At 48.7% G+C, this 22,412-nt stretch overlaps 1 protein-coding gene across 1 annotated transcript in view; it reads left to right on the forward strand.

The window, feature by feature from the left end:
* Window positions 1–22,412, forward strand: part of ATRX (ATRX chromatin remodeler) — a 348,862-nt gene that overhangs the window by 129,961 nt on the left and 196,489 nt on the right. Inside the window, exon 18 of the mRNA XM_073556201.1 lies at window positions 19,992–20,101. Coding sequence (XP_073412302.1) covers window positions 19,992–20,101 — 110 coding nt within the window. The remainder of the gene's footprint in view (window positions 1–19,991; window positions 20,102–22,412) is intronic.

Raw genomic sequence — 22,412 nt, forward strand, 5'->3', positions numbered from 1 at the left:
AATTGTATAGCTTGTCCAATAGCAGACTTCTGCTCTGGTCAAGCGTAGAGATTTCAAGAGGGAGACAGCATTGTCCTATGCAGCGTTCTCCCTGCATGATTGCCGAGAACCAAAAATGAGCACTTCTTCCTGTGACTGATGGCTGTCTTGCCTTGTCCCTATTTGAATCTGTTCTATATAACTATACTATACTATACTACTGTGGGCATAACGGTGGCTCAGTGGATAGCACTGCAGCTTTGCAGCGCTGGAGTCCTGGGTTCGAATCCGACCAAGGGCAACATCTGCAAGGAGTTCTCCCCGTGTTTGCGTGGGTTTCCTCCGGGTAGTCCGGTTTCCTCCCACATTCCAAAGACATACTGATAGGGCTCACAATCTAAATTCCCTATCGGGGACAGTGATAATGTATGCAAACTGTAAAGCGCTGCGGAATATGTTAGCGCTATATAAAAAAATAAAGATTATTATTATAACTAGTTGCGTAGTACAAGTTAGTCATCACTCTCAGGAGGAAGCGCACATTATTAGTTTTAGGCAACAGTGTAAGCGTATATAGGACAATGAGAAAGTAAATCTGACCATGTGAGGGAGACAGAGGCTTGTTCTATGTATATGCATTCCTGTACTATATTTCCAGGTTCACATAGCGTTAATGCAGTGTGTTCAACACAAAGCCTGAGAATTACCTCCCTGCAGTCTCCATACCTTCAAGAGTCTTTGCTATTAGAGCTCCAAGGTCTACTTCAATTAGAGGTGATCTCTCGAGTACCACAACAGTAGATAGGCAAAGAAAGGCTAAAGAAACCCTCAGCGAAATACAGGGTTATCATAAATCTGAAGCCCCTGAATCAAGTAAAGACGATTCAAGATGGAGTCGATCAAATCGGAAATCCCACTCATTGGACAGAATTGGGTAATGGCCACAATAGATCTGAAAGATGCCTATTATCATGTGCCAGTCCATCCTGACCACAGGAAGTTGCTCAGATTTGCAGTTTCCCATGGTTACCAGGCCAGCCATTACCAGTTCAATATCCTACCGTTTGGCATTTCATCAGCACCGCGGGTATTTACCAAGATTAAGGCAGTAGCGGTAATCTTCATTCGACGTCAGGTGGTTGGCATCATGCCATATCTAGACAACTTTCTCATCACACTGTCTTTCCATTGTCTGAATCTAGATGTGGCGAGAACCCTGGAATCCCTGGGCTGGATCCCAAATTTGGAGAAGTTGGAACTTCACCCTTTTTCAATTAAGAAATTCTGTTGTATTTAGGGAAGAGAACATCATTCTTACCCAGGGATCATCAGCTTGATCAAGTTCAGAGGATCTCCTGGTGTACTGAGACCAGAGGGCTTCTACCCTGAGGAATTCAATGTCTATCCTGGGATCACTGTTGTCGTCCATTCAGGCAGTCTCCTGGGCTCAAGTCTATGCGCGAGTCCTTCAGTTCCATGTTCTGATGTCTTCAAGAAAGCATCAAAATGTGCTGAACAGGAGAGTTTCCCTTCCCGGTCATGTGAAGGCTTCTCTTTCATGGTGGCTAAACTACCGAAACCTTCAGCGGGGAGTCAGCTGGGACAAACTTCCCCTGACGATACTCGATTCGGATGCCAGTCGGAGAGGCTGGGGTGCCGTAGTGGAGAGAACTCACTTCCAGGCATTGTGGACCCCAGACATCAGATCCAGCTCCTTAAAACCTGAGGGAACTGAAGGCAGTAGAGGAGGCGTTTAAGGCCGCTTCCACTTTCATCGACGGTCATCACATACGCGTCTATTTTGACAAAATGACCACAGTGGCCTACCTCAGGCACCTGGGAGGCATGAAATACGCCAGTTTGAAGTCAATCCCTGCAAGGATTTTTTTCCTGGGCAGAAAGACATCTTTTGTCCATCACAGCAGTACATCTAAAGGAATCTGACAATATCTCGGCGGACTTCCTCCGCAGGAAGGACGTCCATCCAGGAGAATTGTGCCTAGACCAAGCTGTCTTTTTGTCCCTGGTGTCAAGGTGGGGGAGTCCAGACATAGACCTGTTTGTCAATGGCCAGAACGCGAAGTTGAAGACATTATTTTCCCTCAGTCATTCGAATGGAGCGTGGGGAAATAGACGCTTTTTCTCATCCTTGGAGGTCAACCTGGCCTACGCCTTCCCACTAAATCCTGATTCTAGCAAGGACACTGCAGAAGATTCGGTCAGATCGGGTCACTAAGATTTTAATCGCTCCCATGTGGCCGGAAAGAAGTTGGTATGGCACTTTTGATAGACATGGCCCAGGAGGGTCCACTACTTCTACCCCAGAAGGTTGACCTCCTTCACCTGGTTCCTTTGCTACACCCGGACCTGCGCAGATTGAACCTTGCGGCCTGGCTACTGAAGCCAAAATCCTAAAAGCTAAAGGGTTCTCAGACGAGGTAATACAAACTCTCCAGAAGAATAGGAAGCTGGTGACCAGCGCCATCTATGGCAAGGTTTGGAAAAAAATTTCATCCTGGTGTTTCCCGAACACTCCTGATTCCTTCCCATCCGAACATCGCGCAAATTCTGGATTTTCTTCAAAAGAGGTTAGATCTAGGGCTTATGTCTATTAGACTGCGAGTCCAGGTGTCAGCTTTTAGTTCCTTTTTTGATCAACACTTAGGCTAATTTCACAGTAGCGTTTTTTTGTGCAGCGAATTGTGCGTAATAGAAACACATGCAAAAAAAGCATCATGCGTTTTCCCTTCACCCATGACAGCACCACATGAGAGAGGGATCCGCCCCGCCAGGACAGGAACCTACCGAAACATAAGGGGCGGCACCTCTCACCCGCTTCAGTTGGGTTCCTGTCCTGGAAAGGAATTCCTCTGACAGCGGCGGTGCCTGTCAGGATGAAAAGACCCAGGGCCGTCCCGGCGTGTAAAAATGCAGGGCTGGCTTACCTGCGACGCCGGCCGTCGGCAGCTGGTAGCGCAGTCCCCGGGGTTTTTCCTCATACGGGCCCCGGGTTCGTGCGGGCACGTTCCGATGTCCTCCCTTCGGAGGTTCCTCCCTGTGCCGCCCTCCCCCTGCGCGCGTGCCCGTTCCTTCCCCTGCATGCAGGGGAAGCCGGGGGCAGAGACCGGCGTCTGACGTGGAAGCGCGACCGCTGACGTCATCAGGATGCGACGGTCATGGCGCCGGGCGCGACGCCGGCCAGGAGAAGCAAGCTTCTGGTCGCAAGAGCCGCTCGAGCGGCAAAAGCAGCAGCCGTCCGAGTCACCGATCGAGGGATTCCTCGAGATCAAAAGAGCGCAGAGCGCACGCTCCTTCGCAGCCCCAGAGCCCGGTATCCATCTTTCCTGGGTGGTGAGTGATCTCCGTGAAAGTTAGACAATAATAGGCCTTCCTATGTCTTGTTTTTTTTTTTTTTTTTAGGGAGGCAAAAAAGCTATAAGCAAAAAGAAAAATAGAGAATGTGCCATATGCCACAGCCCTTTAGCAAAAGACTACCAAAAGGACTTGTGTCAGCTGTATCCAGCGAACTATGGCTGAAGAGGTGCCGAGCCTGGCAACAAACCTCAGATCGAAAATAAAATCTGAGGTACAGGGCTCACTTAAATTATTAAAAAAAAAAGAGTAAGAGTAGGAAAGCCTCCCCGAGTTCCTCGTCAGGCTCCTCCTCTTCGGAGTATCAAGTTGAGCACGGGTCATCTTCATCCTCAGACAGTGATACGGGGGGCAGACCTTGCTTTCCCGTAGAAGATACGGACGCTCTCCTCAAAGCCATCAGGTCCACTATGGGCCTGCAAGAGGAGAAGGTAGAGAGATCACTGGAGGATGTAATGTTTGGCGGCCTGCAAGAAAGGAAGAAGCGTACCTTTCCGGTCAATGACAAGGTTCAGGCCCTAATCGAAAGAGAATGGAAGAAACCGGAGAAGTCAGGTAGCCTTCCCTCCTCTTCAAAGCGAAGATACCCCTTTGAGGCTAAAGACACGGACGTCTGGGACAAGGTCCCAAAAATTGACGCAGCAGTGTCTAGGTCTTCCAAGAAGTCGGCCCTGCCCCTGGAGGACTCAGGGGTTTTGAGAGATCCCTTGGATAAAAAAGCGGACTCATACCTAAGGCACACTTGGGAGGCAGCTGCAGGGGGTCTGAAACCGGCAATAGCCGGCACCTGCACAGCCCGGTCATTAATGGTCTGGTTGCAACAACTTGAAGAAAAATTAGCTTCCAAGGTACCAAGAGAGAAAATATTAGGAGAAATGTACTTGCTACACGGAGCTGCCGCTTTCTTGGCTGACACCTCCGCCGACTCAATGAGGTTAACGGCAAGAGCAGCGGGGCTATCGAATGCCGCAAGACGGGCGTTATGGCTCAAAGGCTGCCCTGGGGACATTCAATCTAAGGCGAAATTATGCTCGTTACCATGTGATGGGCAGTTCCTGTTTGGGAAAAACCTGGATGACATCTTGGAGAAGGCCGGTGATAAAAAGCAGGGCTTCCCCAGATTCATGGGTGATCAAAGGAGACCGCCCTTTCGGAGGGGAAAGTTCAATCGGGGCCGTCCCCCGGGAGAGCGGAAAAGGTGGGACGACAAGAGGAAAAAAGAACCAGGGTTCATGTTTGGGGGAACTACCTCAACCGTCAAAAAATCCCCGCAATGACGCCAGCCCTCTGGTGGGGGGAAGATTGAAGCTCTTTTCTCAAGAATGGGAGAAAATATCGGCCAACAATTGGATTCTGAGCATTATAAAGAATGGTCTAAAAATCCCTTTCTTCCAGCATCCAAGAGCTTCATTTGTGGTGACCCCCGTCAGGAAGGAACCAGGAGAGCAATCAGCCATAGAAACAGAAATTTTAGGACTGTTGGAGAAACAAGTTCTAATAGAGGTCCCAAAAGATCAAGAGAGAAGGGGGTTCTATTCTCCCCTCTTCCTAATAAAAAAAACCAGACCTCTCCTTCAGAACGATAATAAATCTCAGGCGCCTCAATCAATGGATCATGAACCAAACATTCAAAATGGAATCGGTGACTTCGGCCATAAAGCTGTTACACCACAACTGCTTCATGGCCGTAATAGATTTGAAGGATGCCTATTACCACATCCCGATGCACCCAGAATACCAGAAATACCTGAGGTAGCCCTATACATCCAGGGCGACCTCAGGCACTTTCAATTTACAGCTCTTCCGTTTGGCATCTCCATAGCGCCAAGGATTTTTACGAAAGTAATAGCGGAAATGACAGCTTTCCTTCGAATCCACAATGTGATTATGGTGCCTTACTTGGACGATTTTTTGGTCATTGGCAATTCAGAACATCACTGCGCACATCAAGTAGAGAAAATAACAGAAACCCTGCAAAGACTGGGTTGGATGGTAAACTTAAAGAAATCAAAACTTCAACCCCTAAGGAAACAAACATTTCTAGGTTTCGTCTTGGACTCCGACCGTCAAGTTTGTCTCTTGCCAGAGAAAAAACTAGAGAAAGTGAGAGAAATGACCCTTACGGCAATACAACAACCTCACATGACCCTAAGAAGGGCAATGTCCCTGTTGGGCACGCTAACAGCCTGTATCCCTGCGGTCAACTGGGCACAGTTTCATACCCGACAACTGCAGGCGGAAATCTTGTCAGCCCAGAAACGATTGAAAGGGTGTTTAGAAGGGAAGCTGGAACTTTCCGAAAAGGGGAAAAACTCTTTCACTTGGTGGCTAGACGGCACAAATTTAGCAGGAGGAACTTTGTGGCACAGGCCCGTGTCCGATGTAATATTGACGGACGCAAGCTCCTCGGGATGGGGGGCACACCTGAGAGAACAAATAGCCCAAGGGTCCTGGGGTCACCTAGAGCAGAAGGCTTCCTCCAACTTAAGAGAGTTAAGAGCGGTAAACAGAGCCTTGGGGGCATTCATTCCCATGCTACAGGGTCAAAATGTCCGAATTATGTCAGACAACAGGGTGGCAGTGGCGTATGTCAACCACCAGGGAGGGACAAGGTCAAACTCCCTAATGGACGAAGCCAAAAGAATCTTTCTCAAAGCAGAACAACATCTAACCTCCCTGACAGCCCTACACATCAAAGGGACAGAAAATGTTCAAGCCGACTTTCTAAGCCGCAACAAGTTAAAACAGGGAGAGTGGGCCTTAAATCGTGTAATATTCCAGAGGATAGTACAGTTATGGGGGCAGCCAGTGATCGACCTCTTTGCCACCAAAAACAACCGGCAGGTGAGGAGGTTCTGCTCATTAAACCCAGGGGAAAACCCGTGGGCAGTAGACGCTCTGCAAATCCCGTGGCTGTTCAAACTGAGCTATGCCTTTCCCCCAGTAGCGTTAATCCCGGCAGTGGTAAAAAAGATAAGAGACGAGCAAGCCAGAGTAATCCTCATAGCCCCGTTCTGGCCAAAAAGACCGTGGTTTTCACTACTGCAAATGATGTCTCTCTCGGACCCGTGGGTACTGCCAGAAATTCCAGATTTATTAGCTCAGGGGCCGATATTCCACAAACAAGTCAAGGGGTTCCATCTGACGGCGTGGAATTTGAGAGGGCACTTTTGAGAGATAAAGGTTTTTCCCCGGGGTTGGTGACTACTCTAATGAAAAGTAGAAAACCAATAACAACCAACATATATGGCAGGACGTGGAAGAAATTTCTACAATTCCTGGGAAAACCGTTAGGTCAAGAACCCCCAATCGAGTCCATCTTGGAGTTCTTGCAGGCAGGCCTACAGCTAGGCCTGGCGGTTAATACCCTCAAGGTACAGGTTTCAGCGCTGGGTGCATTATACAATTGCAATATAGCGGCAAACAGATGGGTAGCCAGGTTCATAAAATCTTGCCACAGATCTAGGCCAGTTTCCTTACCAAAAATAGCTCCATGGGATCTAAATCTAGTGCTGGAAGCCCTTACGAAGGAGCCGTTTGAACCCATACAGCAGATTTCAACTAAAAATCTCACCCTAAAAACCATCATTTTGGTAGCTCTAACGTCGGCACGTAGAGTTAGTGACTTGCAGGCCCTCTCAGTCAACCCACCATATACCCAGATATACCAGGATAGGGTGGTTATGAGAACAGACCCTGTTTACTTGCCGAAAGTAGTAACTAACTTTCACCGAAACCAAGAAATTGTCCTCCCTTCCTTCTGCGAGAATCCGAAAAACCCAGGGGAGGAGAAATTTCATAGCCTAGACGTTAAAAGAACCCTAGTAGAGTATATGTCTATAACCAGCCAGTGGAGGAGATCCCAGTCCCTATTCGTAGCCTTCCAGGGTGCTAGGAAAGGTTATGGAGTGTCAAAGGGGACTATTGGCCGATGGATTAGGGAGGCCATTAGTGTAGCCTATTCAGCTAGTGGCGTCCCGGTTCCTGACGGCATCAAGGCTCATTCCACCAGAGCCGTGGCGACCTCCTGGGCTGAGAAAGCAGAGGTATCAATAGAGCAAATTTGTAAGGCCGCTACCTGGGCCTCACCCTCAACTTTCTTTAGACACTATAGACTAAATCTATCCTCCTCTGCTGACTTGACCTTTGGTAGAAGGGTGCTGCAAGCGGTGGTCCCTCCCTAAGGTGTTCGAAGTCTCCAGAATCTCTCATGTGGTGCTGTCATGGGTGAAGGGAAAACCACCATGGTTACTTACCGGTAGCCGGTTTTTCCGGAACCCATGACAGCACCCGTATATTTCCCCCCCTTTTTCACCGTTTGGGTGTGCACAATAGTCGGGTGTATTTGTGTGATGTGGTGTATGCGCATTCATTCTCTATAGGTTAAAACCAGTGTCTACACATGTTTATGCCAAAAACGCATGCGCACGAAAATGCAGACGAACACATGTCCATGCGCACGCCTGCGTTCCCATAGACTGTAATACCTTAATTTTGTCACATTCCGTGCGCATGTGTTTTTTTTTTTACGCCTGTCGTCGGACCCAAAAATGCATCAGGTTGCGTCTGGCGCACACCTTGAAAAAAACGCATGCTCACGAAAACGCATACGAACGCATGCAAACGCAAGACCATGCGCACGCCATGTTAAACATAGGTACGCATCACTCATGCGCAGCACAAAAAAAGCTAATGTGAAACCAACCTTAGCTGGCCATCGCTGGGTTAATTGCTTTGACCTCTGCAGCTAGGATTCGTCCTAGACTTCGTAGCCAAGTCCCCCCAACCACCCCCCCCCCCCCCCGGGATTTGAATCTGGTCCTTAATAGTTTAACCTAAAATCCATTTGAACCCTTATCCATGAGTTTAAAGAACCTGACCCTTAAAACCGTTTTTCTACAGTGTGTCCGTAAAGTCATGGTGCGCTTTTGACCAGTCACTAGAAAGCAACAAAAGACTATAGAAATGTGAAATCAGTTCCAAATGAAAGAAAACTCTCCCAGTTTCATACCTATTTAGTGCAGTTTGATGTGTGCTCCATTTGTTGCCCTACACACATCCAAAACATAGTGAAGTTCTAGCCACACACTGGTAAGGATGTCTGGTGTAACAGAGTGAATAACTTCTGTGATTCTCTGTTTGCGGTGTTACATTATCTGCGCATTTGCACATGCTGCCACATCATCCTACAGAAACTGGGAGGGTTTTCCTTTTATTTGGTGCAGATTTCACATGTCTATTGTCTTTTACTCTGTCGCCTCATTGGGGGACACAGAACCTTGGGTGTTATGCTGCTGTCCACTAGGAGGCGACACTATGCATAATCTGAAAAAGATTAACTTTGGCTCCTCCTCTGCAGTATACACCCTTGGACGGCGTCAGCCTTCTCCAGTTTTTGCTTAGTGTCGCAAGGAGGCACACCTAAGGATTTTTTCCGGTTTTTTTTCCGGAATACAGATGAAGAAAAGTGGGTCTCCAGCGAGACTCCCGGCATGGCTCCTTCCTTGGCCCCCTTTTTAGGGGTGCCCAGTTGAAGTTGAGATGGCGGTTCCCCATGTCGCTCCTTCCCCAGTCCCTCGGGTACTGGTCCGAAGTTGAGACCCCCCTCCTTCCCCAACCCCTTTGGGGTCTGGGTTGAAGTCGAGGCGAGGATGAAGACCCCCTGACGGTGACAGACGCACCCTCCCTAATCCCCCTCGGGGAATTAGGTTGAGACGCCTCAGGTAGGGTCGGAGAACAGGCAGCATTCTGCAGCATCCAGGGACCCCAGACCAGTTGTGGGATCCCGCTGGGGCCGGGGGAAGGTGCAGGCAGACATGGCACATCAGAGACAGGGCTCTCTGCTCCCCTGTCTCTGCAGCGGCTCCATAGCGCTTCAGGGGGACCCCCCATACAGGCACCGCTACCCCCACCGCTAGCCAATCGCCCATTCCGGGGGGGGGGGGGGTCTGGTGCAGATCCGACCCCCTCCTGGACTACCGCGCCACCCTGGAGCCCTCCTGGGCATCAGGTCTCTAATTGAGACCGCGGCTTCGGCCTAGCTGAAGCCGCCGCCTTTTTCCCCGACCCCCGGATGACTAATATGACACTATAGTGTCATAGAAGGGGAGGGTCGAGACAGAAAGGGCGCGTTTTTACATAGCCCTGCGTGCCCTTTTCAGCTCTCCGCCCCCTTCTTCTCATCGTCCCGGTGGCCATTTTTCTGGAGGCCATACCTGACAATGTACGCCTTCAGTAGGGAAGAGAGCCACAGCAGTCTCCGGGGGGCACAGAATTGTGATTTGTTGGCGCTGGACCTAGGGGCACACTGGTGGGGTAAGATCACAGCTGGGTTCTCTTTACTCAAGCTGTGAATCTATATTATCTATAAGGCTCTCTCTGGGTTTCCTCTGCATAGCCACCCCTGTAGGGTCCCTGATAGCCAGCCTCTGTGTACTGTGTCGGGCTCAAGAAAGAGAACCAGGCAGGACTGTTTTTATGCATTCTGCACAGCCTGCAAAACCACTCTCCCCAGTGGCAGCACGTATCCGCACTGCCGGGATTGCATCCAGAACTCTGGGTCAGAACCCCAGGGAGTCCCTACCAATGCTTCAGTGTCAGATACCACGCCGGAATGGGCTACTCAGATGTTGCAGTCTATGACACAGTCCATAGATAACCTAACTGCTACATTGCTGCAAGCTCTGCAGGGTCATGTCTCGGCTATGAACGTTACCCAGCAAAAGGACAGCTTGTCTCAGGAACATGCTGTTTCCGACACTCACAGACGTAAGCGGACCCACAGGTCGCGGTCACCTGCGTCGTCCTATAGCACACGGTCATCCCCTTCCAGGGAGAGACACCTTCATTCCAGGTCACCTAGACAGTCCCCTATCAGAGACAGACAATGCAGTTCACCACAGCGATCCCCGACCACAGAAGACCCCCGCCCCAGGTCGCCCACCAGGGAACGCCTTAGCGATACGCAGGATTCGGAAGGCATCTGTGACTCCGACTCAGACAACGAAACGGAGAGGTATGTGGTACCTTGTCCCCCTAGCAATACAGCGCTAGTTGAGGACATAATCTCTGCCATCCATCGGGTGCTGGAAATTTCAGAGCCACCCCGGAAGCCCCAGAACATAAGATTTGCTTCGAAAGTGTTCTGAAACCACCTAAGGTCTTCCTTAATCACCATGAGTTTGAAGCTGTACTTACTAAGCAGTTTTCACAGCCTGAGAAAAAATTTGACAATCGCAAATATTTGGAAGCAAAGTACCCTTTCTCACAGAAGGACACCAAACAGTGGACAGATCCACCCGAAGTGGACCCCCCGGTATCTAGACTAGCAGCACAGACCCTACTCTCACTGCCAGATAGCTAAACCCTCAGGGATGCAGCAGACCGACAAGTAAAACGCATGGCTTGTTTCATTTTCGAAGCGGCAGGGGCCTCCCTGGCCCCTGCGTTCGCTTCCAGTTGGGCGGCCAAGGCCATCCTGGCTTGGGCCAAAAAGCTGCAGGAGGGTCTTCAAGCTTCAAATACCGGGCTCTCGGACCAAGCGGGTCAAAGAGCAGTGGTAGCAGACTACATGCTTCATGCAGCCCTAGACTCAGCAAGAGGTCTAGCGGGGATAGCGGCAAACGCCATTACGATTCAGCGTATCCTCTGGCTGCGGGAATGGAAAGCGGATGCGGCTTCAAAGAAGTCCCTCACTCATCTTCCGTACCTTAGTGGAAGGCTTTTCGGCGAAAAGTTGGATACAATGATATCCAATGCCACTGGGGGTAAGAGTACCTCTCTCTCCCTCAACTGAAACCTAAACCCACGTTTAAACGGAGAAACCAAACACGATTCCGATCCTTTCGGAACTCTTCGGGCTGGTCCGTCTCGCGCCCAGCGCAAAATCGTAACCGCTCTCCATGCAGGGACAACCCACGGACGGCGCAGAGACCGGACAGGACTTGTCAGTCGAAAGCAGGCCAAGCGAAACCCAAGGGAGGAAAACCTCAGAACTTCGCTTCATCATGACTCACGAACTTCGGAAGACATCCCACCAGTAGGCGGGCTACTTCTTCTCTTTCAGCAAGTCTGGCTGCCTATTACAGAAGACAGGTGGGTCAGGGAAATAGTGTCTTCCGGATACAAGATAGAATTCACTTCCACTCCACTGAACCGGTTCTTCCTCTCTGTTCCACCAACACCACTAGACAAGACTCGTGCCTTCCACTAAGCGGTCTCCTCTCTCCTTCAAGCAGGAGTCATAGTTCCGGTTCCTGCTAACGAAAGATTCCGAGGGTTCTACTCCAATCTATTTGTAGTTCCCAAGAAAGGAGGCAGCGTCCGGCCCATACTAGACCTAAAACAGCTCAACAAATATGTACGGGTCCGTCATTTCCGCATGGAGTCCCGCCGGTCCATCATAACTTCCATGGAGCAGGGAGAATACCTTGCCTCCATAGACATACAAGACACATATCTGCACATACCAATTGCTCCCGCCCATCAAAGGTTTCTCAGGTTCGCGATCAGGTTGTCACTCTCCCGTTCGGACTCGCCACGGCTCCAAGAACGTTTACCAAGGTCATGGCAGCCACCATGGACGTTCTACACTCCAGAGGCATTCTAGTCGTTCCGTACCTGGACGACCTTCTCATTAAGTCTTCCACCTTCAAGGACTGCGAGGTCAGTGTCTCAATCACAATAGACACACTGAGTCGTCTGGGATGGTTAGTCAACCTACAAAAATCATCGACTACCCCGAGTCAGACTCTAACCTTCCTGGGGATGTAATTCAACACCTCCAGGGGTCTGGTGCTCCTTCCCAAGGACAAGACACTGGCCCTCCGTCTGGGAGTTCGCACACTTCTCCGCTATCCTCCACGATCTCTCCGGTTTGCCATGAGAGTCCTCGGCAGGATGGCAGCAGCAATGGAGGCAGTGCCATTTGCCCAGTTTCACCTCAGGCCTCTTCAACTAGCCATCCTCAGATCTTGGGAGAGGAACCCCTTCACCCTCGACAGGGAGTTCCGGTTGACATCGTCAACCAGGAGGTCCCTACATTGGTTGCTCAAGCCAACTTCACTTGCAAGAGGAAAACCCTTTCTCTCAGGTCAATGGAAGGTCCTGACCACCGATGCAAGCCTAACAGGTTGGGGTGCGGTGCACCTACATCACAGGGCTCAAGGCAAGTGGTCACCAATGGAAGCGACCTTGCCCATCAATATCCTGGAAATCCAGGCCATCTTCCTGGCACTGAGAGCCTTTCGTCACTTGCTTGCAGCCTCTCACATACGGATACAGTCGGATAATGCCACGGCGGTGGCATATGTGAATCACCAAGGCGGGACCCACAGCGCCCAGGCGATGAGAGAAGTGGCACATATCCTCCACTGGGTGGAAGACATGAGGTCGTTACTCTCTGAGGTACACATTCCGGGTGTGGAAAACTGGGAAGCTGACTTCCTCAGCGGGCAAAGAATGAACTCGGGGGGGGGGGGGGGGGGGAGCGAATGGTCTCTCCTCCCCGAGATTTTTTTTTTTACCAGATTTGTCAACGCTGGGGAACCCTGGATGTGGACCTAATGGCATCCCATCTCCATGCCAAGGTCTCCAATTTCATGGCCAGGACACACGACCCACGGTCGCTCGGAGCGGATGCCCTGGTCCAGGACTGGACCCAGTTCCAGCTCCTGTACATTTTTCCACTCCTCCCCCTGATCTCCAGGGTCGTGAGGAAGATCAAACAAGAGGGAGTTCAAACCATCCTGATCGCGCCGGACTGGCCCAGACGTACATGGTACGCCGACATCGTACAACTTACAGCAGACGTCCCCTGGCGTCTCCCCGACCGTCACGACCTTCTGTCTCAAGGTCCATTCTACCATCAGAATTCAGGGGCACTCAATTTGACGGCATGGCCCTTGAAACCTGGATTCTAACCCAGGCAGGGTTCTCACCGGATGTCACTGCGACCATGATCAGGGCAAGGAAACCAGCCTCCGCCAAGGTTTACTATCGTACCTGGAGAGCTTTCTTTTCCTGGTGCGAATCTCATGGACAAGTCCCACTCCCTTATTCCCTCCCGAAGGTATTAGGTTTCCTTCAATCGGGCCTAGACGCCAAGCTATCCCTTGGCTCGCTCAAGAGTCAGGTGTCAGCGCTTTCAGTCCTTTTTCAAAGGCGCATTGCTACCAAACCGCAAGTAAGGACTTTTCTCCAGGGAGTTTCCCGATTGGGTTCCCCCCTACAGACGTCCACTGGAAACGTGGGACCTCAACCTGGTCCTGACCATTGCAGGCACCACCCTTCGAACCCCTTAAAGAAGTTCCATTCTGCATTTTGTCACAGAAAGTGGTTTTTCTAGTGGCAATCACCTCGCTACGCAGAGTGTCTGAATTATCAGCACTTTCCTGCAGACGGCCTTTCCTAGCTTTTCACCAGGACTAAGTGGTTCTCTGTACTGTACCATCCTTTCTTCCGAAGATTGTGTCCACCTGAATGAGGAAATCTCAGTGCCATCCCTTTGTCCGGGTCCGGTTCATAGAGTGGAGAAGGCTCTGCATACGCTTGACCTCGTCAGAGCATTGCGGATTTACGTGTCCAGGACGGCACCCTTCCGGAAGTCTGATTCCCTCTTCATTCTTCCGGAAGGCGGTCGCAAGGGCCTGCCGGCTTCCAAGGCTACCCTTGCCAGGTGGATCAAGTCCACCATACACGAGGCCTACCGACTTAACAGTTCCCCTCTTCCGGCTGGTATCACGGCTCACTCTACACGGGCAGTAGGGGCCTCCTGGGCCATTCGGCACCAGGCTTCGGCACAACAAGTGTACAAGGCGGCCACTTGGACTAGCCTACACATGTTTACGAAACACTACAGTGTTTATACCCAGTCCTCAGCGGACGCGAGCCTGGGTAGACGGGTTCTGCAGGCGGCAGTGCCCCAAGTTTAGGGTCCTGCTAGCACAATATTTGTCCATTGCTTCCCACCCAGGGACTGCTTTGGGACGTCCCATGGTTCTGTGTCCCCCAATGAGGCGACAGAGTAATGGAGTTTTTTGTGTACTCACCGTAAAATCTTTCTCTTAGCCTCTAACTGGGGGACACAGCTCCCACCCTGTTGCCCTTACGGGCCGTTGTTACGATTGAGTTCTCATATTGTTCTTTGAGCTCGTACATAGTAGCCTTCTTACAGGCATGGTTATGTTGTTTTTTTCTGTTATGTTCCCCCTAATGCTTTTGCACAAAACTGGAGAAGGCTGATGCCGTCCAAGTGTGTATACTACAGAGGAGGAGCCAAAGTTAATCTTTTTCAGATTATGCATAGTGTCGCCTCCTAGTGGACAGCAGCATAACACCCATGGTTCTGTGTCCCCCAATTAGAGGCTAAGAGAAAGAGATTTTACGGTGAGTACACAAAAATCTCCTTTTTTGCTTTCCTGTGACTGGTCAAAAGTGCACCATGACTTTATGGACACACTGGAGTAGCAATTAATACCTCTAGAATTGTAGGAGAGTTGCAGGCCCTATCGGTACAGGAGCCCTACTTAACTGTCATTACGGATAGCATTGTCCTTCGATTAGATCCCTCCTTTTATGCCTAAGGTAGTCTCGGACTTCCATAGAGGCCAGGATATTGTGCTACCCTCATTCTGCCCAAATCCTTCCAATACGAAGGAAGAAGTCTTTCATACCCATGATGTTCGCAGGGTGGTTCGCTATTACCTCCCAACAAACCGAAAAGTTCTCAGGACGGAATAAGGGCAAGAAGGCGGCTAAAAATGTGATTGCTAATTGGATCAAGCAAGCTATCTGTCTGGCATATTCATTGCAGAATCTTTCTCCTTCTGCATCACTGAAAGCTCATTCTACTCGTTCAGCGTCAACATCATGGGCGGAGAGAGGGAACGCATCTTCTGAGCAGATATGCAGAGCTGCCACCTGGTCATCTGTCCATACGTTCACCACACACTACAGTTTTAATAGGGATTTAACATTTGGCAGACAAGTTATGCAGGTTGTTATCCCTCCCTAAGAAATTAGATGTTGGTATTACTCTGATGCTGCTTTCGTGGAAGATGACTAGAGAAAATAGAATGTCTTACCGGTAATTCGGTTTCTAGGAACCTTACACGACCGCACTAATTTCCCTCCCTATCTTATGCTCTTATTGGATGATTCCTGCACTTAGTGGTAACTATACATGCTAGTGTGTCCAGAAAAAACACTGGTGGTTGTAGGAAGGGGAGGGTAACCTGTCCCCCATTAGGGCGGGGAGACATCCTCCGATGCTGCTGTCAAAGAAGGTTCCTAGAAACCGAATTACTGGTGAGGCCGCGATCACACATGTGAGAAACACGGCCACGTCTTGCATGTTAAATACCCGGCACTGCTGCCGGCACTCAGTAGCGGAGCGTGCGGCCGCATAGCAATACATGGAGCCGCACACTCCGCTTCCAAGTGCCGGCGGCAGTGCTGGGTATTAACATGTGAGACTCGGCCATATTCCTCGCATGTGTGATCCCGGCCTAAGACTAATTCTACTTTCAGTTTTGAGTTAATGATATGCTTGTGCTACGAGCTGACCTGTGGGGGGCCTTCATGATTTGCTCTGCTTAGGTATTCATCTGTATGTCTTCTGACAGGTTAACTGATCCCTCGCTGACCTGCCCCCTTTTTTACATAGTGAAGATTATATATATATATATATATATATATATATATATATATATATATATATATATATATAAAAATTCACCCTCGGCATGATCGTATCTATAATGTGTATTTAATATTTATTTTGATGGTATACAGTAATTTAAAGAAAAAATATCAGTCTGAAAATGGCGCCACCTGGCGATCCTATAGCTGCTACTGCGCAGGCGGCACCATCTTGCTAGAGAAAAAAAAAAATTGCCTCCTCCAAGATGGTACCGCCGACATCTGCTCAGTAGCGGCTATCGGATTGCCAATAGCTGCTACTGCGCAGTCGAGGCCGGTGCCATTTTCAGACTGATTATTTTTTTTATTTTTTATGAATTAATGTATACGATAAAAAAAAAAAAAATTCTTTATCACTGACTTTTTCCAATCACTGGGAATTTGAAGCTATTATGGCTAAAACACTGAGAACATCCTGAAAAGCGCTTCCCTGGAAGGAAGCAGCTAGACATTCTTTATCCCTTTAGCCCTGCCCTTGTTGGTAGATGGGCAGAGTCCCCTAAGGTAGACCCGCCGATTTCTCACCCGTCTTCCAAGACAGTCTTGTGTCTGCCGGATGGTGCGTCTCTTAAGGTCACTACGGATAGGAAGATTGAGTCCTTGGCTAAATCGGCCTTTGAAGCAACTGGCGCCTCACTCTGTCCCATCTTTTCCTCGGCCTGGGTGGCAAAGTCCATGTCCGCCTGGGAAAGAATGCTTTGCCAGGTCAAACAGCCTCCTCTGGGGGTAAAGGCTCATTCCACCCGGGCGATGGGAGCTTCCTGGGCAGTTCGTCACCAGGCTACGGGTTTACAGATTTGTAAAGTCGTAACCTGGTCATCTTGGCACACTTTCGCGAGGTTCCCATGCCTCGTCTGATGCAAGCCTGGGAAGGAAGGTGCTGCAGACAGCGGTTGCGTCTGTTTGTTTCTTGGCATTGTTTCGGTTTCCCAACTTTGGGACTGCTTTGTGACATCCCATGGTTACCTGTGTCCCCCAATGAAGCGATAGTGGTTTTTGGAACTCACCATAAAATCTTTCTTGGTGCCTTTATTAGGGGGACACAGCTTCCTCCCTAACAGTTTGTACCGTTATTGAGCCTACGTGCTTTTGTTGTTGGGTTGGTGCATTTGTTGAGTTTTGGTTGCTTCTCTTACAGCTTTAACACCAACTGAGGTACTTGGTGCCTGTCGTTGGGTGTATATTGCTGGGGAGGAGCTATTTTCCATTTTTTGCTTAGTGTCAGCCTCCTAGCGACAGCAGAATACACCCTTGGTTACCTGTGTCCCCTAATGAAGGCTTCAAGAAAAGAGAGATTTTACGGTGAGTACCAAAAATCCCTCTTTAAAACACCTTATACATGCGATCATGCTGCAGCGCCTGCCTGCAGAAAGTGATTTTTTTTTTTTTTTAAATATGCATAATACTCATTATGTAAAATAAGGGGCATATCACTGAGGGATCAGTGACCTGTCAGAAGCCATAGAGATGAATACCTCATCAGAGCACCACATAAAGACCCCCGCCCACAGGCCTTCCCCAGGGCATGGGTATATCATTAACTCAAAACTGAAAATAAAGATTAAACAAACACAAGACGGATTTAATCAACTAAGGTATCATTTTAATCAATTTAACGCCGCTGACTTGACACTGTCTCTAGGTTACTCAGCACAATCCTGCTGATAGGTTCCCTTTAAGTCATCAGAAACTGCCACAGGTTATCACCTGTGCAATACTAATGAAATCCTGAAAACATGATGTGTTGGTGGTCGTGAGGATGGAACAATGGACTGGAGCAGTGATGGCGAACCTTTCTGAGACCGAGTGCCCAAACTGCAACCTAAAACCCAATTATTTATGACGAAGTGCCAACACGTGCTAAATGCCCCATCATGATCCCGTTCATGTAGAAATATGTCCCATCATGATCCCCTTCATGTAGAAATATGCCCCATCATGATCCCCTTCATGCAGAAATATGCCCCATTATGATCCCTTTCATGTAGAAATATGCCCCATCATGATCCCTTTCATGTCGAAATATGCCCCATCATGATCCCCTTCATGCAGAAATATGCCCCATCATGATCCCCTTCATGCAGAAATATGCCCCATCATGATCCCCTTCATGCAGAAATATGCCCCATCATGATCTCCATGTAGAAATATGCCCCATCATGATTCCCTTCATGCAGAAATATGCCCCATTATGATCCCCTTCATGCAGAAATATGCCCCATCATGATCCCATTCATGCAGACATATGCCCCATCATGATCCCCTTCATGTAGAAATATGCCCCATCATGATCCCCTTCATGCAGAAATATGCCCCATCATGATCCCCTTCATGCAGAAATATGCCCCATCATGATCCCCTTCATGCAGAAATATGCCCCATCATGGTCCCCTTCATGCAGAAATATGCCCCATCATGATCCCCTTCATGCAGAAATATGCCCCATCATGATCCCCTTCATGTAGAAATATGCCTCATCATGATCCCCTTCATGTAGAAATATGCCCCATCATGATCCCCTTCATGCAGAAATATGCCCCATCATGGTCCCCTTCATGCAGAAATATGCCCCATCATGGTCCCCTTCATGCAGAAATATGCCCCATCATGATCCCCTTCATGCAGAAATATGCCCCATCATGATCCCCTTCATGTAGAAATATGCCTCATCATGATCCCCTTCATGTAGAAATATGCCCCATCATGATCCCCTTCATATAGAAATATGCCCCATCATGATCCCCTTCATGCAGAAATTTGCCCCATCATGATCCCCTTCATGTAGAAATGTAGAAATTGCCCATTCCACCACCTCCATCATTGCCCTCTCCCCATGACTCCCATCATTGGCCCTCTCTCCATCACTCCCATCATTGGCCCTCTCCCCATCATTGACTCTCACACACACACACACACCTCAGCAGCTTCACTGGCACAGCGGCCACACTCACCTCTCCGCGCGCCAACCGCTTCCATCCTCTCACTGGCACAGCGGCCGCGGGGCTGAATAATGATGTCATCCAGCCGTGCCGCTCAATGTGAGAGGCAGGAAGCTGCAGCACAGAGCTCCGGAACAAGGATGAGGCGATGCCGCTTGCCAGCTGAGAGGGCTCTGCGTGCCCTCTGGCACGCGTGCCATAGGTTCGCCATCGCTGGACTAGAGGGACCTCAATGGGGTTGTGGTTTTCCACTAGTTTTGCAAATATTTGTTGACTTATTAAAGGTACTTAAATCTATAACAATACAGAGTCTGAAAATATTGTTTTATACAAGAGAGAGATGATTTGATCATAATTTGGGATAGTTCCAGGTAAAATATGCAAGATATCAATTATACAAATAGATAGTGTGCATGTATAGCCCATTCACTATCTCCATTCATTCCTCACTCCCTCAAGATGGCTGGACCATCATTGTAAATACACACCTGTACTTTGTATCTCCCCCACCTCATTGTAGATTGTAAGCTCTCACGAGCAGGGTCGTCTTATTTTGCTTTAATCATTGTATTGTTCACGTTGTTACTTATGACTTGTGTTTTGAAACTGTTAAACTGTAAAGCGCTGCGGAATATGTTGGCGCTATATAAAGATTATTATTATAGCATGATGTGCTGATGTATTGTAATTTCTTGCTAGAAATCATCACTCAGAACCCATAGTGCACTATATGTACCACCTCCAGTGGCCTATTTATTTTGCACTGTTCTTTATTACTCTAAATGCATTTTAATATGTCTTTTGTCTGAAAGTGCTTGTCAGGCAGGCAAAGCCATGATCCATTTGTTCTTCTCAGTTTGTGATAATTATATAAATATTTAGTCTACATATTCAATTTGTAGACTCCCCTGATACCTAGGATTTGGCATCACATTTTAATTTTTGTGAAGAGCCTCAGAATAATAAAGGAATGTATTAATAATTTGTAACTCCTCCTTCTAGGTGTCCAGTTTATGTGGGATTGTTGCTGTGAATCTGTGAAGAAAGCAAAGAAAGAGAAAGGCTCTGGGTGTATTCTGGCTCATTGTATGGGTCTTGGAAAGACACTACAGGTACATTTGTAACTTTTCAGAATGATGCCCATGGCAAATGACTACCTTACTTTTTATTTTCTTTCAACTTTTCTTAAAGGGGTTAACCACTACTACGACAACCTCTTCTCATTTCCTATGCTTGGCCCCGATAAAATAAAAAAGCCTATACTCGTCTCCAGTGCTAGCGCCGTTTTCACGGTGTCAGCTCTCACTGGCTCCAGGTCTCCCTTGCAGTTTTTTTGACATGTGACCCTGGCACATGGGGAGAACGAGTGCTGACACCGTGAGAACGGCGCTAGCACTGGAGGTGAGTATAGGTTTTTCTTTATCGCTTCATCGGGGGACACAGGTAACCATGGGTGTGTGCTGCTGTCGGTAGGAGGTTGATATTAGGCAAAGCAAAAAAAAAAGGAAAATTGCTCCTCCTCAGCAGTATACACCAACCGACAGGCACAAAGTACCTCAGTTTAAGCTTAGTATCTGTAGGAGGCGGACCTGGATCTGATCCCAGGTCCACATTTTCCTTTTCCGGTTTCATGTGTTGTTAATCTTTTCTTTGTCTTTCAGGTTCTTCTTTTGGGTAACAGGGTGTCATTTCTCACCCTGTTTTCCCCTACTTACACTACCGTTCCAAATTTTGGGGTCACCCAGACAATTTTGTGTTTTCCATGAAAACTCATACTTTTATTAATCAAATGAGTTGCCAAATGATTTTAAAATCTAGTCCAGACATTGACATGGTTCGAAAAAAAGATTTTATTTGAAATAAATTTTTCCTTCATACTTTGCTTTCGTCAAAGAATGCTCTCTTTGCAGCATTTACAGCATTGCAGACCTTTGGCATTCTAGCAGTTAATTTGCTGAGGTAATCTGGAGAAATGTCACTCCATGCTTACAGAAGCCCCTCCCACAAGTTGGTTTGGCACTTTTTGCATACCATACGGTCAAGCTGCTTCCACAACAGCTCAATGGGGTTCAGATCTGGTGACTGCTCTGGCCAATCCACTACAGATAGAATACCAGCTGCCTGCTTCTTCCCTAAATAGTTTTTGCATAATTTGGAGGTGTGCTTTGGGTCATTGTCCTGTTGTAGGATGAAATTAGCTCCAATCAAGCTCTGTCCACAGGGTATGGCATGGCGTTGCAAAATGGAGTGATAGTCTTCCTTATTCAAAATCCCTTTTACCTTGTACAAATCTCCCACTTTATCAGCACTAAAGCAACCCCAGACCATCACATTGCCTCCACCATACTTGACAGATGGCGTTAGGCACTCTTCCAGCATCTTTTCAGTTCTGTGTCTCACAAATGTTCTGTGTGCTCCAAACACCTCAAACTTGGATTCGTCTGTCCATAACACTTTTTTCCAATCTTCCTCTGTCGAATGTCTGTTTTCTTTTGCCTATATTAATGTTTTCCTTTTATTAGCCAGTCTCAGATTTGGCTTTTTCTTTGCCACTGTGCCCTGAAGGTCAGCATCCCGGAGTCACCTCTTCACTGTAGATGTTGTCACTGGCGTTTTGCGTGTACTATTTAATGAAGCTGCCAGTTGAGAACCTGTGAGGCGTCGATTTCTCAAACTACAGACTCTAAAGCCCCTGTCACAAACAGTGAGATCGCTAGCGAGATCACTGCTGAGTCACAAGTTTTGTGACGCAACAGCGATCTCACCAGCGATATCGCTGTGTGTGACATGTATCAGCGACCGCCCCCCCTGCCGGGTGTCGCTGATCGTGCTCAAAAACCCTGGACTTTTTTGATCGTTGGTCTCCCGCTGGCCAGCACACATCGCAGCGTGTGGCAGGCGGGAGAGCAACGATCACTGAGCTCCCAGCTTGTATCCAAGGTAAACAGCAGGTTTCTAAGCGCCGCGCGGCACTTAGAAACCCGCTGTGTACCTTTAGACACCAGCGTGCTGTCGCTGGGAGCTGGCAACCAAGGTAAACAGTGGGTTTCTAAGCGGCGCTTGGATACCAGCTCCCAGCGTGAGGTCGCTGGTATCTAAGGTACACAGCGACGCGCGCTCGCCGTCGCTGGTGCTGATCGCTGCTGAGATCTGCCTGTTTGGCAGCTCTCCAGCGATCATGTAGCGACACACCAGCAATCCTGACAAGTTCATATCGTTGTCGGGATCGCTGGTGAGTCGCTATGTGTGACGGGCCCTAATGTACTTCTCTTGTTGCTCAGTTGTGCAACGGGGCCTCCCACTTCTCTTTCTACTCTGGTTAGAGCCTGTTTGTGCTCTCCTCTGAAGGGGGTAGTACACATCGTTGTAGGAAATCTTCAGTTTCTTGGCAATCTCTCGCATGGAATAGCCTTCATTTCTAAG

This window comes from Dendrobates tinctorius, unplaced genomic scaffold (assembly GCF_039654945.1).
Source record: "Dendrobates tinctorius isolate UK_male_01 unplaced genomic scaffold, ASM3965494v1 ptg000231l, whole genome shotgun sequence".
NCBI lineage: Eukaryota > Metazoa > Chordata > Amphibia > Anura > Dendrobatidae > Dendrobates > Dendrobates tinctorius.